Raw genomic sequence first — 17,018 nt, 5'->3', positions numbered from 1 at the left:
TATATATATACTTACAAGCGAACCTTGAAATAATTTCTAAGAGTATGAAAAAGTGCATTTTTCTGTCAGAACTTTATTCAACGTCATTATACTTGCCAATAGGCATTAACTCGTATAATCATGTTTAAACGTAAAATGCTACCGCAATATTTGAGGCACTGTTTTATCATAATGGTTACGGTATGCAAATAGCGGTAAAATTTCACTGATATTAATAGGAATTAGTTAAATAAGTTGCGACTTTAGCTGCATTACCTCAAAACCCAGCTACGCTACTATTTATAATTACTAGAATATTACAAAGCGTCCATTACATGCGCATCACATTCATTTTCTTAGGCCATGTATTATTTAATGAATTCTAAAGTTAGAAAAAGAAATATGTTGCCAATATACAAAAATATATTAATGCATATAAATATAACATGTCATTTAATCTATGGAATTGCATAATTTAATCATAGACAATTTTTTAAAAATTGAAATTAGTGTATTAGGATATTTCGTTTTCGTATAATGACTCAGTTTCTACAGCTTTTAATTTCGAATAATGGAAAATGCGCGGCAGCAACATTAGTAAAATATTGGAACTTAAACATTTATTTACAGTTTTGACGTCATTTTTTATTTCTTATCAGAATATTATCGTTTTTTACATGTTCGTGAACTAGTCACACGATGTAATAATAAAAGCGACATGCTCGCTTGTATAAATAATATCATGCACGTTTTGCAATATAGAAGTCCACAACTTAAAAGCACATTTAATTTTACAATAAATTTACATTAAATTTTTTTTGTTTTTGCAGCTAAAAGAAGATAATCTTTATATTTATATTATACTATATTATATTTTGCAATAGAAAGTTTTCTTGCCAGATAAGATTGCAACATCTCTCATATGAGGCCAGTTTTTAAATTCTGAGGTAATATTTTGCTGATCACTTTTATTATTTTAATAATAACTATGTGTAATTACTAACAATATAATAATTAATCCCTTAATAATCGCGTAATGAAATAAGTTATTTATTAATTTACACATCTATTCTTTTATATCCGAGAATATATTTTCATTTATTTAATATTTATAACGTCAAAGATTTTATGGTAATTTTAATTTAAATTGCTAGATGTGTGTGCGCTTTCCAATTTCCAATATGAAGAAGTATACCGAAAGAGAAAGTAATATAGTGTCGTAAGCTGGTAAGTAAGTTCGTCATCATGAGCGAAACCGGTTAGTCGGTTTTTCGCTCTTCAATAGCGACAAACTTCTATAGATACGTGCCATGTTCTTAAAACTTTGTACTTAATAATTATTTAAGTGTCAAAATAAATTTGCCAAAAAATTACTTTTTATGCTAATCATTCCGATTAACATCTTTATAAGTGCAAATCTCTTTGAAGCGCGTGTGTGTGTGTATTTAAAACTCTTCTTTGCCTCTTTAAAATTAATTTTATAGAAACTTTTATATTAAAAAAGAATATGTTGCGAATTGTAATAATTCTATCATTTATCTGCTGGTTAGACTCACTGAGTGCTCATCCTGCGGATGAACCGACAAAATTTATCCTCAACGACATGCAAAATAATGCAGAAAGCATCTTACCTTCAAGATTGGAAGAAGCAAAGGTAAAATTTTGCACTTGTAATACTCGTTTTGCGAAAATATATGAAAATGCAATCTTTAAAAAACAAATGTCGTAAAAAGACGGCACGCGTCATATTTTTTTTATCGACATTTAAAGCAATAAAACAAATAAATCTAAATTAATCGAAAAATCTATGTAAAAGATTCCTCAATTGCTCTGTACAAAATTCTAATTGGATCCTCGAAATTCGCCAATATGACCGGCAGGCGAAGTCAAAATTACTGTTTTGTAGGAATTGTTAGGACGTGTCGCCGATACGATTAGAATTGGCACAGGAAGATTTATCAATTCGATAATATTGGCCAGAAACATCATTATTGATCGAGTGGAGGTAATTATTATATCTATCGAATTTTTCTAATGACATTTTATGTCTCATGACTATATGCGTACGGCATTATGTAATCTTTTTACCAGTATACAGTAAACGACATACTATTACACATACAATTAGCATTAATCAAATATATTTTCTTTGATCGGTAATGCTGAATGATTTATAAAGATGGACAAAAATTCATAGTTGAAATCCTATTGTAAATAGGATAGTGTGAGAAGGTCATTCTCATGTGCTAACCAATTAATGTTGCAAATATTTAACATACTGTTGTCCCTTTGCATTTTCTTTTCATTTTCGCTACTTATTTTTACTATTATCAAATAACAATGTGTTCGTAATTTGCAATAAAAAAATTACGGCATATATATTACCTTCTTCTTTTATAGCAATTAACTAGCGAAACTCAGAATAATGTTGAACCAGTAGTTATTATGGTTGAGAAACCTAATCAGAGCCGCAGGTCGGTGCAAAGTACAACGCCGATAGTTTTGTTCCATCCGATGACGAGAGAATCAGTTCGTTTAGAAAACGAGACTGAGCAGGCAATTTTAGAAAGACGAAAGCCTGACAATATTAGACAAGCATTGAATAATATTGTGACGCCTACCCCAATCGTTGACGGAATTAAGGAGGAAGAAAAATATGGTAATACGGGAGATACATTTATTGGATTCGGGAGAGTGTTTGTTAAAGGTTTCGAAAATCTCGCTAATACTTTGAGCGCCATAATAAATGTAAGTATCTTGCAAAGCAATTGATGTATTGTCAACGCAACAAATATAAACAAACATTTTTTTAAATTGAACTTTCTTTTGTTTATTTCAATTGTAGAACAATTAAATTGCGTATTTCCAGATCCCTTATAATGCCGCCAAACAAACTTCTCGAGCAGCAACCCAAATATTGGATCAATTAGGCAAAAGGCTCATTGGACTCGAATAATAAATATAAATGTACATAAATATGTAATTAATTACGAAAAATGTACATAGATTAAATAAAATGTTGTCATGTAACTATATGAAAACTTTTTGTTTTGAAAATACATAAAAAAAGTGCAAAGTATTGTGATAACGTGTACACGTGCACACATATGGATGTACTGATATCAAAATTGGCTTCTATTAACAACAGCACCTAATAATGATGACTATACTTTAGCATAATTTTCGAACAAACGATAAGATATAATTTTTTCTTATAAGGAAATTCCGGATAAACGAACGTCAGTTTGCCAGAATACTTTTTCCACGAGTTTTAGCTTTATTCGCAAAACAAAGATACTATTTCCAAAAAATATAGTATTTTTAAATTGTGTTGCATTTTCTCTTTAAGATATTATGACGATGCGGTTACATGTATTTATATTGTTGTTCTTCGTCGGAAGCGTCTTCGGAAGAGTAAACTCGCCTATATCTCGAGTATATATATCCTGTACATTTTTCTGCATTATATATAATAATTTAAATATTTTTTTCTACTATAAATAATTTTTATCGCTATATTACCAGAGCAATGCTAACATTGTGTCAACTTCTTTGAGAGTTCTCAACGGTTTATATAATTTACAAGTAAGTAAAAAGTTCTGAACGAGAATTATGAAGAAACGAATTTTCTGATAATAATAGTAATAATTCAATGTTGAAAATGCATTTCTTCTAAATAATATTTATAAGATTTATTGGAGATTAATTTAACAAATTCTAATTGCAAAATTAAAAAATGTGGTACTAGGTTAATATAAAATCCTAGACATTTGAATTTATAAATATGATTGATAGACGAGACCTACTTATTCAATATTCCCATTTAACAATCTCAATTTATAATTATTTTATATGAAAAATGGTTAACTAAAATTAGTAAACTTAAAAACAATTAATAAGCTTTTTTTTCTTTAGCCGTTGGGAAAAGAATTAGGACATTCGAGAAACATGACATCTCCTGACACGAGTGATATGAACGACAATATTCCAGAATTACCGAAACCAGGTTCATCTGATCTTGTTAATAAAAAATTTATTAGATTTTATATCGTAATTGTAAAGTTCTTTTTTTTACTTTGTTTTGGACCACTTAATCTCTGCTATCTAAGTTACTTAATATTTTATCTACAATACTATCTAAATTTTGCATATATAGAAAGGAGGGAGGTATGCTAAGTAAAATACTCAACTTGCTATTAAACTTATTTAGGTCTGCTAGTGTATATAATATTCGTTGAAATTTTGAAGACAATATGCATCGATGAGGACAATATGCAAAGGATCTTAAATGATACTGATTTATTGCCTTACAAATATTGGATTAAACATCTGGTAAGTGTAATTAATTATATAAGTGTAACTAGTACTTACCAAAATACAAGAAATATTATAAAAAAGCATAAAATGTTTCGCAAGACGCGGAAGATCTTGTTCTATAATCAGTTTCTATATAAGATAATCTACGATAATTCGATAACTTTTGTTCTTTGAGGAATACGAAATTTATTTTTTCTAAGCTGATCGCAAATCATTTTTTATTTTATAATTTCATGATTATTTCATAATTTATCAATGAATATCTTAATTACTAAATTCAAAATTAAGATTTTATATTAATAAAATAAGTATTACATATAAATTGTTTAGTACTAATATTATCTTTTTATATATATGTATACATACGATATTTTTTAAATTTGTAGATGTGCAATATTAGTAAAACATTATTTTTCGCGGACAGTCCGATCTTTGGATAAGAAGAGTAGAAAGGAAAACAGCTGTGCAAATTATAAATAAATATTTTATAGAATTAAGAATTATAAACTATAAAGAAGAATTATAAATATTCTACAGCAATATACATATGTAATCTTATAATTCGGGGGGGGGCAAAACCCACTGTATCCACGCATATACTTTACAACGCGAAGCGAAATCCACCCCACAATTGTTGTGTGGATAGGAAAGTGTATGCGTGGACGCAATGAGTTCCATTCCCACTAGGGGGGGGGGGGGGGGGGGCTTCACTTCCGGAAGATATAATCTAACCCAAACTTATTTCTGATTTAAAAATATAAACACGCAAATAAAATATAACAAAGGAATATGATACAAGTAAGTACGAAAATTATGATATTTAAAATCGCATATCTCTGGAACCAAAAGAGAACGCCATAAAATTCAAAGCGTGTATTACTTAGGAATGTACTCTTTACAATATATGTAAAAATGAAAACGATCCGTGAGGTGTAAGTTAATCCGAACATTTATTAAATTTTGTTTTAAATCTAATGAATAAAGCATAATTGTATTGCAGGATAGACTTTTTTATCTTTATCTATTGTCAACATTGTTAATATATTATCATTAAATGTTCATCTATAAAAAAGATATATTATTGTAATTTTAATTTGAGGATATATTTCTTTCTAATCATGCTAAATAATTTATATAAAAATGCTAGCTTATGTATGCTAATAAAATCATTCTACAGTTGAAGTAAATAAATCATGTATGTGTTAAACAATTATTAACAATTTTAATACAAAATTATTTTGTATTCCCACAAATTGCTAGTAAATAATTGAATTGCAACTTGTATAAAACGGATAACTAATAAGACTAATAATTACTAATACAAATTGCAAGTCGCGCTTGATTTTTATTATATACTTAAGAATTTGTTCATTAATTAGCTATGTACAATAGAAAATTATGAGATGTCGTCACAACTTATATAATATATGCATAATTATTAATAATCCTGATAACACTGTCGATATTACTTGACTCATCGTCTATATGTTAAGGTTCACATGTGTACCGAGGTCGTACGAAATTGCGTTTTTCTACGCGTTATTATATTATACGAAGACACGTGATATACAGGTTGTCGTGAGCATAGGAATAATTAGTCGTCCACTATTAATAGGCAAAAAAATAATACTCGACTACATAAAAGAAATATAATGCGATCTACCTCTTTTACTACTTTGTTGTTTCTCGCAGCCGAATACTTGTTCATAAATATGTATAATATGTGCAAGTATAACAATCTTTTCTACAATAGAACAAACTCAGCTCCGCATCATTGTTTGATTGTAGTACTAGATGCAGTCTATTTGTAAAATTCTGTTTTATCTTAGCACGTGCTCGAGAGAAGAATAAGGAGGAATACTAATAAAGTACGTGCATCTCAGATTACATATAATGCCATTTTTTTAAATTATTATGGTCGCTTTTGATATTGTATTTAATGATGGAAAATGATACTGTTATCCTGCCGATTAAATGAGTAGCAAAATGAAATAAATAGTCTTCCAGACTAATATTCCTATCTTTATTAAAAATATTTTGTTTTGATTAATTTTCAAAAATGGCAATATTTATATAATCTATTTATTAAGAGGATTTTTAATTTTAACACATTATGTATAAAAGCTTTATGCAAAATCTATGATATAAAGTGAATTTGCGCTGTTGTAAGACGGGCACATATACATATATCTTCACATTTTTTTATAGTTTTACGCAAATAGAAATATTTTATGCCATTTACGAGATGCCATTTAAATTCTGACTCATCGACTTCAAACTATTTCGCATATATATTATCTACGTATATCATTTTCTGATTATATATTCAAGGATATTGTCTAACTAAAGTTTTTTTCTTTATTTTTTATATTATATTTTATATTTTTGTCGATACATAACGGTATTTTTTATAAACCGCATAGAACCTTCTCTCAATTCTATAATTAAAGTTATCGAAGAAAATGCAAAAACAAATATTAATTCTAGATATAATGAACAAAATAATTTTAATAGAGTCCATCAAATATATATCTTTGATGCTTATATCAATATTAGCAACTATTTGCAATACTTTATCAACAACTTTGTGCGTACTTGGTGCCATAAACCATGATATGATGCGATTTATACTAAGCATTAGCACGCAACCGATAAATAGCGTTATTTATTTATGGCTATATCTATTTGACTTGTTTCTTTTCACGAATTTTAATACATTAAAATTTAATCTTATGCAACGTAACTGAAATAAATATCTTGTGTTTATTTATGTATACTTTGTGCGAATATTCCGGATTATGATTCGAATAATTAAAATGATGTTCTAATTTATCTAATTTAATATTCTCTTGTAAGCTAATATATAGCATTGAAAAAAATCTTTCAAGTATCGGTAGATAAAATTTTAAAAAATGTAAAACTTCGAGGTTTTTGCCATTGTATTAAAATATTTAAAATATATTAAAAATTTATGATCAATGTTAACATATAAATATATTATTTATTACTAATAATAATTTATATTTAATACACTTGTAATGCATTACCGTCTTGTCATTTCGATTCTTTATTGTATAATTGTCAACATCACTTTAAATTATTAATAAATTTTAAATCATGAATATATTTTTATACTCAATCGTTTGCTTCGGTGATATCAGCTATAACACATATGAGAGAGGTTTTACTTTAATTAATATATATTAGATATATAAAATCCCTTATAACATAAGTTCATGCTTATGACATTGAAGATACTTTGATAATCTATAATCTCAATTGGATATCCGAGAGACTAAATCACATAATCATGCACTATCTATCTATTATCTATCTAATTGTTCCCAATTATTGATGTCGAGAATCGATGCGGCGTACAATTAGTTATAGTAAAGTAAAGAGTGATTACTTCTCGTGAATGAATACTGAATATATATCAATTATGCCCGGTTTCTTCACTTCTAGATAAGTTCTCGATAACTTTATCCAGCAGATATCTCGCAAAATCGGTTTTCTTCACCTCTGTAAAGTCTGTATCTGGCAGATAAAGTTATCCTGAACCCGAAGTAGCCGATATCTTATGAAGAATAGCTATCCGTTAGATACGTAACCAGAGGTTTCAGTGAAGAAAACGGATTTTTAGTTATCGGATATCTTTATCTGGAAGATAGCTATTGGGAGGTGTGAAAAAACCGAGCATTAGAGTCATCTTCAATACTATTAAAGCAGGATAGATTTATTACATAGGAAAAATTCAATTTAATGATCGATCATAATCTCGATTCTCTCTCTTTTTTCTCTTTCTCTCACTCACTCTCTCATACTCTCTCTTTCTCTTTCTCTTTCTCTCTCACATCATTACATAAATTATTCTCACATACAAATTAATTTTCTGCTGCCAGATACTACTTACACTACTATCTATAAATATTGGTTAAAAAGGATCCACGGATGATACTGTTGCTTAAGAATATAAATAATTATCAATCGACATAAAATCTGACAGCGAGAAGTCTCGATATTAATCACCGGAGATTGCAAAAAACATTATCAGCATTCAGACTAAAGGAAGGAAAACCATCAATTAAATACTTATCATATTTTTTGGTACACAGCGGAAACTTTTTGGTCAGCTAAAACCTCAACGTGTCTTCATTTGCTTAAAACGCCTCATATGTAAAATATATTTATAGAGTAATGTTCTCAATAATCATCAATATAATGTAATCTCGTTTTATGCTTTTCGTCTGACGTGAGTTTTCTTAAACAAATCTTCGTTTAACTCGTTGTCTGTTATTTTTACAAATATCTGCGAATTCGGTGCGATCGAAAGGCAAGATCTTCCGTGAAAATCGTCAGAGGAGGACCAATACCGACGATTCTGAAAAAATTCGTTCCCGCTGCGTGGAACGGGTATCAGACACTCGCGAGGAAGGTATTATATCGATCTTAGACGGTGGTCTCGTCCAAGATCGATCGGAAATTCTAGGTATTGGTAGTATCGTAACTCTTGTACGTGTGAGAGGATCTCTTGTGTCTGACCGTGCAGAAGAGGATCATGCTGGCCACCTGACCGAACAGCTGAAGAAAGGCAACGACGAGGCCCACCGTACCCACCACGTGGAGTCTGGTGACTAACCACATTTGTATGGCGGTCGCGCATCCCTCCTTGTACCATCCCTCCTTATTGCGACCTTCCGGATCTAGACGACCGCAGTACCGTTCCCGTTGTATGCAGCAGGTATCCGGCACCCGGTCCTCCTCGGGCCAGGCCTCGATTTGGAACCAATCCGTGTAGTCGCGTACGCCGCAACAATGAAACTAAAAACATTTACATATTATATTTATCTCTAATGTTCCGTAATTAATGTTTCAACCGCGCGATATGTGCAAAGTTTTTTTTTTTACATTAAATTGAAAAATCCGCAACATAAACAATATAATAAAATACTATTACCACTACTAGTTTTATGAATAATACTTTAATTGAACACGCCAACCTCCGTATGTATGTGATCCCACATGCTGGAGAGAGTTCCTGGTTCCCTGGTGACATTGTAATGCTTCTCAATACCGTAGAGTAATTCCTCCTTCAGGCTTCTCGCGACATATTCCCTGAACACGAACGCCAAAGTTCCCAGCATGAACTCAGCGAGGAACATAAATATCACCAGACTAAAATACTGAAAATTACAAAATATGCATGTAAACTCACTTCTTATTTTCTGAATTCCAGAGAATAAAAAAAGTAGAGATATCAAAAAAAATTATTTCTTACAACACGATTTTTGCTTTATGGATACTAACTTTGATTACATCTATGCTCAAAATATTGTACTTCATATACATTTCACGCGCACATGCAGTTCATATTCTATGTAATAAGGTTGCTGTGCACTCATTACACACCCACGGCCTTGTATACATAAACAAATTATCGATCCGTTGTATACTACGCGGCAAGTTTAACATGCACGACTTGTAGCAAAAAGAATATTTCTGTAGAATTTTTTTTATCCTGAAAATACGAAAAGCCTAATAATGTGTCATTTAAATAAAAAAAAAAAAAAAAAAGTAATTTATAAAATTAAAAAATAGTGATTTACCAAAAATGTAGTACATTACAGTCTTGTTTGAAATTATTCAAGACAGTAAAAATTTGGATCTCTCTATTGACAAGAGAGATATTCAAGATCAGCTTACTAGTCTCGTATGTTGGGCGTGTACCGTGTACCTAGTACACTATAATTTACGTACTTTTTGCAAGAGGCACGCGTTTTACAATGGATCACGTTGTACTAACCGTGATCAGCATGCATCTAGACTGAAACCACGCGCCACAGCATCCGAAGAAGGCGATGACGAATGTGACGCATCCCGCGCCGAGCAGTAACGAGTCCGCCGATGCGAAGCTATATTGCGGCACCAAGGTCGCGTATCCGGAATAAGCCAACCGCAGCCAAAGGCCCGCACCCAAAATTCCGCAAGCGCATAACTGTAAAAAGAATTACGCATATCAGAGTCGCGTCAAGCGTCATAAATGTGTATGACATTCGACGAGCGTATTTACTAAACCTGTCGAGATAGTTAAACCAGATATTCCGACATCATCAAAAAAAATTTTTTTTTTTTTTGTCAGTTACAGCTTCTATTTTATATCCGATTTTTATTGAAGAAAAAATCGATTCAAAATTTGTAGTGAAAATTACATATCACACAGTAATTTTAAGATATTCTGTCAAAAATGTATATATAGTTTTTATTATGTCGTCGATGACAAAAAATATTTTTATTAATTAAAAAAAATACGTTGATAAAATTAACTAGCTACTTACGTAGCAGTGGAAAACTGAAGAAATAATAATGATTCTACACAGTAGTCTCGCGCTATCGCGTTAATGTCAGTTGCTGACATTAATTTGTGGTGTAGATCTAGGAGATTATAATTAAAAGTATGAGGAAAGAGATTCTTATCACATGTATACTCATAACACGTGAGTTTACTGGGTCAATGTCGCGTTATTTTCATCCGGCTGTGCTTCTGATAATACATAATCGACATTATACAATGCATCGATTATGCAACACGTTATTTAAACAAATTCGGAAATGCAAAGCAGGTTGTCAGCTTGAAAGTACCGTAATTTTTCGAATCGTCGAAGAGAAAGGGAAATTAATAAAACTACTATTTCGACAAACACGGATAGATTTACTTCACGGTCAATGCGCCAACGAATGCTTGGAAAGTAAGTAGCAAAATTTCACGAGATGTGATACAAATTATTAACCGATAAAAAGTATCAATTGGCAATTGGTTCAACTGTACACGCATAACGGTACACCATCGTTCACCTGCTAAATCATTCGCAAATAAAGAGAGATTGCTAGCCCACGTCCGAGAGAGAGTATAGAATTTCTAGGTAAGCCAGAGTGGGTAACCCACTGCGCCATCCGTGACGGGAAGTCGACCAAGCGGCCAGGTGAATATTGACCTTACAGCTTCGTGCGAGTCCCGTAAAATTGCGATACATCCGATGTCTCGCGCGACCTACCTTGCGTCATCGAACGCGGCCGCGAACGAAGGAACGTGTTTACGCGCACGAGCGCGTAACACGTCGGCGGAAATTCGCGAAATAACGTATTTACGCGCGGAAAAGACCGCAGTGGGAGGATAATTTATAAATTGCAACTCACGCAGCATGAATTAAGAAATTAATGCACTGTTACGCGACCTCAATAGCTAATTGTACAAAAGCGCGTCCGTACTTTCTAATTACCGTCAATGAAGCATGCACGACACGGTACTTTTGCAAAGAGAGCGTTATATAATCCGCAATATACATATATGTGTCACATTGATATCGTCGGATATTCTATTTAGATCGTTATTGAAATATTTGCCCTCGTAATTTTGCATATTTTTCTAACGCAGCATTCATTCTAAATAACTACATCTTGAATAATATATATGTATATCTTTCACCGTCTGCGGAGTTTGTATAGTGAAAAGCAATTAGAATACGCAAGTAATCAAGTGCGCGCGACAACAGGTGGCACGCGTTTAACAGTAGTAGAGTCTAATGAGACAGGCGTGTAACAGTTTTCAGTACACGCACCGCGCTTTTATCATCGACTTGGGTACCGTAAGTTCATAGCTCATAGAGCACGGTTCAACGCCCTATTTAAGGCTTTCATCGCGATACAGCCGTCGCGGACGACGGACGATTTCAAGTGGAATGACAAAGTGGGAAGGGAACCGAGAATGCGGCGGAAAGCGAATTACAAAAGCGCGTCAGTTTAATAGCCGAGTCGCGTAGGCCGTTATTAGTCATGTGTGTTCGCTGCATTGTTTCATTTGTCATTCCTGACCAATTGAAATCGTGCCTGCACTGCACGTGTTTATGAATTGTGTGCCAACGAAACATTTCATTCAAGAGAGTTCGTCGAGATGTTCTCACACCTATCTTTTCAGCGTGAACGAGACGTTTAAATATAACTCAAGTGTCTGCTCTCTAATAATTCGCGAATATAAATTAATTGATTTTAAAATTGAATATATGAGAGATTTTCCTAAAATGACACATATATCTGAAAAAGTCATACTTTTGCTCTTTTGTTATTTTTTTTTTTTTTTTTTTTTTTTTTTATTATAGTGCAATTTAAAATCAAAAGACAGCATAACATCTATTTTATGAAAATAACGTAAACAAAGCGTACCCAGATTAAAACGTTGAGGGAGCAGAAAACGTGCCTGATGCACGTGTATCCTGTGCGGCCCATGTCTTGATCCTTCATCAACTTTTCACTCTGAAGGGGCTGGCAATGTTTCCTGCAAAAACGTAGAATGTGATCCATTTGCATTGTAAACAGAAAGAGGATAATATTGTTCGGCAATAAGGAAACTCGCGAGAGTAATGTCACTTCCCGAATTGACATTAGACAGTAATGTGCCGTCGAGGCACCGGGGCTATACCAACAATCACGGAGAGAATGCACGGAGAGTATTAATTACATCGACACAATCAGCAACTTTCGCCTTCTACCGCGCAAACACATAGAAAAGTCTCCGTCTTCCTTATCTTTCTCACGAATATTATTATTATTATTATTATTACACAATAATTACTATGATAAGGAACCCACCATGCGCATCAGCGCGAGAGTCTCGTGGTACGCATCACGGATCACCAGGAAATACTACGTTCGAGGAGCAAGCTGAGAAAGATAGATCGTGCGAGGAAAAGAGGAAGGGGAAAAAACCGCGACGAGAAAGACAGAGAGAGAAAGAGAAACAAAGTGGAGGAACGGGAGTTAATGGTGGAGGAGGAGGAAGAGAAGGCGGAGGAGGAGAACGAGAAGAGATCGACGTGCGAGCGCGAAGAGGATCCCGCTCGAACGCAGCAGCGTGGAAGATCTAGAGGATCGTCCCAGCTGACTGACTGACTGTCGATCGACTCGATCAGACGATTCTTGTCGGATGAGGATCCGTTCTGATATGTTCGAGCACGAGCCGATACGATTGGCTCCCGTTCGGTCTTTCGCGGACCTTCTAGGTCCGCTAACGGGACAGCCGCTTCGCTCCGGTTGAAGCCGCTCACCTACACGCGATCACGATTGCGATCACGTAAATCGCGACGGGAGATTGGAAGTGATACCTGCGGAGAGGCGAGGATGTTTTGCGCTCGTCACACGTCACTTTTCCCGTAGATGACCTATCGAACCGCGAGAATAAAAAGAAGACATCCTCAAGGTCGCTCGTGATACCCCGAGCGATGTCTGGTCGTTCTCTCTTCGTTGTCTCTTTCTCGCCTCACGCTATCGTGTCGCGTCACTATTCTTTGTTAGCCTTTTACATCTCGGTTGAGACCTCTCGTAGAACACGGAACGCTAAGCCACAAAGGTGAAGGTAACGTTCGCTGAAAGGTCTCGTATATAAAAATCTTCACTTTTGCGAATTGTGTCTTCCTAGAAATTCTTACTCACGCATATAAAGTTACATTATCTCAGACTACTTCCCACAATAAATTATGCGCTTTCTCTTCTGATTAAGAAAATAAAACTCTTGCGCTATTATTATACACACATACAATTTATATCTAATTTGATTTCGCTTACAAATTATTCTAAAACTGTAACAAATATATTTTTCTGTTACTGATCTCTCTCTCATGTATTTTTCCACATTAATTTTCTACTAATTTTTATTTTCTGTTAATGTCACTCTATTACTTTTGTGTGTGTGTGTGTGTAATTTTTCTACGTATAATAATAGTTTTGTAATATACTGATAGAAAAAAAACTGCGGGCACGCGCAGAAGATTAAATGGTTCTTCCCACTGTGTTCTTCCCACAGTGTACAAATGTCAAAAGTATTAGCATATCGGAATTTTAAATGACAGAGACGGTCGATGTGATTTTTCTACTTTAAGTTCAGACGATGGATATGCAAATAATATTCGATCGAATAATGCACGAGATAAGAGAAAAAGAAAGATGTTGAATAGCAGTTATCTGTACTATGTATAAATATATATATCAGATTGACATCAGCTACAGCGAACATCATCTATTACAATCTCACGTTGTTCTGGCGCTTTCGTTCCACCGATTGTTATCGCCGAGTCGCTCACGATACGTTGCAATTAACATAATTAATGGGTCGAATAATTTCATTGAATTGTTAATATCTCGCCTGTATTCTTACAAAGAGTGCGAGGCAAAGGAATGAAATTATTTGGAAAACTATGATTACTAAAAAAAGAAGTATCTCTTTATGTTTAATTAAGAGATCTCTGATATACTTCTCATCTTCTATTGATATAGGATTATTTGTATGAAATTTTCGTATCTATCCATAAATAAGCATTTGAATGAATTTTTACCTGATAGACTGCATAATTATAATAACACAAATGATAATCTAAAAGTGTATCAACCATATCGTTCTCATTAGTATCAGCGTAAATGGATCCATCATCGTACACACACACTCGCGCACCGTCAATTTACACGAACAGTTGTTCAGTATCTTTGCAAATTCCGTACATATTTGACACAAAAAGATTTATCTGAATCACTCTTTAATAAGAAATGAGACACCGATTCGGCCGAGCATTCGCGAGTTAACGGAAAATCTGTTATCAGCTCATTGCGCGATTAATGTGTTCTCTCCCTACTTGCCGCAATGAGGGCCGTTATCAGAATTGAATAATATTGATTCGCCTTATCAAGAGCGACGACCAAGCACGGCTCTCACGCAGAACTCCACCCACCGTCGTAATATTCGTGCCACTTGTCGCCCGTTAAATAAGAACATCATATCAAACATCATTCGCGAGGATGAAACCGTTCGAGCAAAAAGGAGAACGCGAGCGAATGAAAGAAGCGACGAAGATTGGAATGGAACGAATACGGACCTGATGAAAAAAAATGCCCGTCATTATCATCGAATTCGTAAATAAAAAAGCGTTCGTAGAATTTACCTTGCTACGATCGCGTCTTTTTTATTTCACGGTCGATCGCTTCATGCGTCAGGGGTAATCTCTGTGACATTTACAGCGTACACCATAACCATAGCGGAAGGAAGAAAGCTACCCTATTCTCTGTGGCGTTTCAAAGTAAGATATATTTATAGACCTTGAGATATACTCTTATTTTTATCCCACCTATAGCTGTTATAGAAATTCCAATATCTATAAGACACACAAGCATTCCCTTGTGTTATAACATTTTATGCCATTATTATTAAAAATTGCCCGCGAGAATAAACAGCTAGAATATATCTTTTTTACATTTTATATAAAAAAATATTTATATATCAAGAGAAGTTTAGAGGAAAAAAATATTTATTGCGTTCCAAAGATTAATTATTATCTCATTTAAATATGATTAAAGAATATTTGATAATATTGGACATATATATCGTGTGAAGAGATTAATATCGGCACCGAGATCAATTTCTGACGGACGAAATGGAAGGCTGCGTGAAAATAATGTACATCGAGGAGAGTGCAAAGGGGCGCACAAACGGTCCCCCTGCCTCAACTTCCTGCCAATTGCGGACAATTTGTGGTCATCTATGATCTCCCCGCTCGTCGCCGCGCGTCGTCGTCTCGTAAAATGCGTGTGGACGATGCCTAAATGTAAAAGTTAACGCGGCCCGGTTCTCTGTCCGTCTCTTTCTCCTTTTTTATGTGCCATCGCATTAACGCGTCCTACGCATTTAACTTCCCACGTGATGTAATCGAGGAAAGGAGCTCGCACGCGTGTCTCATTATCAATCTTCCGGCGATCGCACATAGCGCAAAAGTATTATTCTCGACTATATATAGTGACAGTTTCATTCTTATATAATGACAGTTTTATGTCTTATAATTTTAATTTTTTATTTCCCCGCCAAAAGTGCTACGAAATATAAATTGATTTATACAGCTAACCATTGAACACTTTTGGTTATTTATATTTCATTAACTAAAACAGAAATTGCGTATTGTAAGGTAAAAATTTACAATGTTCATTAGTTGCTTCATGTGAAATGGTTGCATAAATCATGGACACTTACATGATTGAGAACGTGATCTAGAAAAGCTATAATTATGTCACATTAGAAGAATATACGTAACAAGCTTTGCCGAGGAGAATTCTCGTACTCGTAATAGAGGTATCCTATTATACCTATTACGATGATCTATAATTTCCTGACGCAGCCAAGTGTCGATGAATAAAAAAAATTATGATTATATAAAAATTACTGCAATATATTGCGTATGATAAATTAAATCGCTAATCGTAAAACGATGTGCCAAAGCATGCGTATCCTTCATCGTAAAGGAAGCTACACGCGAGCACGCGTGTGGGATCCAACCAGTTTAATCCCTCTCAATCCTTCCCACGTGTACGTGATTGGTTTCTTAAACACCGCATTAAGAAATTTTTTTTTCGGTCGATAAATCCATCATTGAAATTCTTGCCTCGTTCTTAAAGTGTTTACGTTTGTCAACCCTTTCTTGAAAATAACATTCTTCTAAATACGTTTCTGCTATATCAGATTAAACAAAGACTAGACATACTCTTCTCTAAAAATTAAGAGAGAGAGAAAGAGAGAGAAAATATTAAAGAGGAAAAACTACAAAGAAAGTATATGAACTTGACTCTTTTTTTTAAATTTAATATATATATATACTATATTTATTTTATATATCATACTTTTTCTAAATATCTAA

General features: G+C 33.6%; 3 protein-coding genes across 8 annotated transcripts in view; 2 read left to right on the top strand and 1 right to left on the bottom strand.

The window, feature by feature from the left end:
- Window positions 1–6: 6 nt before the first annotated feature.
- On the top strand, window positions 7–3,009 carry LOC115237990. 3 transcript variants are annotated; one of them, XM_029811448.1, is made up of 4 exons: window positions 7–926; window positions 1,134–1,633; window positions 2,380–2,727; window positions 2,849–3,009. In XM_029811448.1, exons 2-4 carry the CDS (start codon window positions 1,487–1,489, stop codon window positions 2,933–2,935), a joined length of 582 nt encoding a protein of 193 aa, XP_029667308.1. In that variant the 5' UTR covers window positions 7–926; window positions 1,134–1,486; the 3' UTR covers window positions 2,936–3,009. The 3 variants fall into 3 exon arrangements, with proteins under 3 accessions (XP_029667308.1, XP_029667309.1, XP_029667307.1); XM_029811449.1 differs by adding an exon at window positions 1,886–1,984 and having other exon boundaries at window positions 7–1,633; XM_029811447.1 differs by having other exon boundaries at window positions 7–1,633.
- Window positions 3,010–3,225: 216 nt separating this feature from the next.
- On the top strand, window positions 3,226–4,854 carry LOC115237991. 2 transcript variants are annotated; one of them, XM_029811450.1, is made up of 5 exons: window positions 3,226–3,414; window positions 3,505–3,564; window positions 3,895–3,985; window positions 4,190–4,311; window positions 4,683–4,854. In XM_029811450.1, the coding sequence occupies exons 1-5, from the start codon at window positions 3,334–3,336 to the stop codon at window positions 4,734–4,736; spliced, it is 408 nt and encodes a 135-aa protein (XP_029667310.1). In that variant the 5' UTR covers window positions 3,226–3,333; the 3' UTR covers window positions 4,737–4,854. The 2 variants fall into 2 exon arrangements, with proteins under 2 accessions (XP_029667310.1, XP_029667311.1); XM_029811451.1 differs by having other exon boundaries at window positions 3,229–3,393.
- A 2,421-nt stretch (window positions 4,855–7,275) lies between these two features.
- The window catches only part of LOC115238003 (tetraspanin-9), a 13,058-nt gene continuing 3,315 nt past the window's right edge, over window positions 7,276–17,018 (bottom strand). The window contains exons 1-5 of one of the 3 annotated variants that reach the window (XM_029811472.1): window positions 14,679–14,697; window positions 12,514–12,625; window positions 10,100–10,291; window positions 9,297–9,479; window positions 7,276–9,117 (exon numbers count right to left, since the gene is read on the bottom strand). In XM_029811472.1, the coding sequence (XP_029667332.1) occupies window positions 8,782–9,117; window positions 9,297–9,479; window positions 10,100–10,291; window positions 12,514–12,625; window positions 14,679–14,692 (837 nt within the window). In that variant the 5' untranslated portion in view covers window positions 14,693–14,697 and the 3' untranslated portion in view covers window positions 7,276–8,781. Of the gene's footprint in view, window positions 9,118–9,296; window positions 9,480–10,099; window positions 10,292–12,513; window positions 12,626–12,939; window positions 13,099–14,678; window positions 14,698–17,018 lie in introns of those variants that run through there. The other 2 variants (XM_029811474.1, XM_029811473.1) reach the window with 2 other exon arrangements.

Source organism: Formica exsecta, unplaced genomic scaffold (assembly GCF_003651465.1).
Source record: "Formica exsecta isolate Colony F162 unplaced genomic scaffold, ASM365146v1 scaffold318, whole genome shotgun sequence".
Lineage (NCBI taxonomy): Eukaryota > Metazoa > Arthropoda > Insecta > Hymenoptera > Formicidae > Formica > Formica exsecta.
This window is presented reverse-complemented; position numbering and strand designations above follow the sequence as displayed.

Coding starts and splice junctions, on each gene's coding strand:
- LOC115237990 (XM_029811449.1), top strand. CDS start 1,487: ATGTTGCGAATTGTAATAATTCTATCATTTATCTGCTGGTTAGACTCA. Junction 1,985..2,379: donor TCATTATTGATCGAGTGGAG/GTAATTATTATA, acceptor CTTCTTTTATAG/CAATTAACTAGCGAAACTCA. Junction 2,728..2,848: donor CTTTGAGCGCCATAATAAAT/GTAAGTATCTTG, acceptor GCGTATTTCCAG/ATCCCTTATAATGCCGCCAA.
- LOC115237991 (XM_029811450.1), top strand. CDS start 3,334: ATGACGATGCGGTTACATGTATTTATATTGTTGTTCTTCGTCGGAAGC. Junction 3,415..3,504: donor TAAACTCGCCTATATCTCGA/GTATATATATCC, acceptor CTATATTACCAG/AGCAATGCTAACATTGTGTC. Junction 3,565..3,894: donor ACGGTTTATATAATTTACAA/GTAAGTAAAAAG, acceptor TTTTTTCTTTAG/CCGTTGGGAAAAGAATTAGG.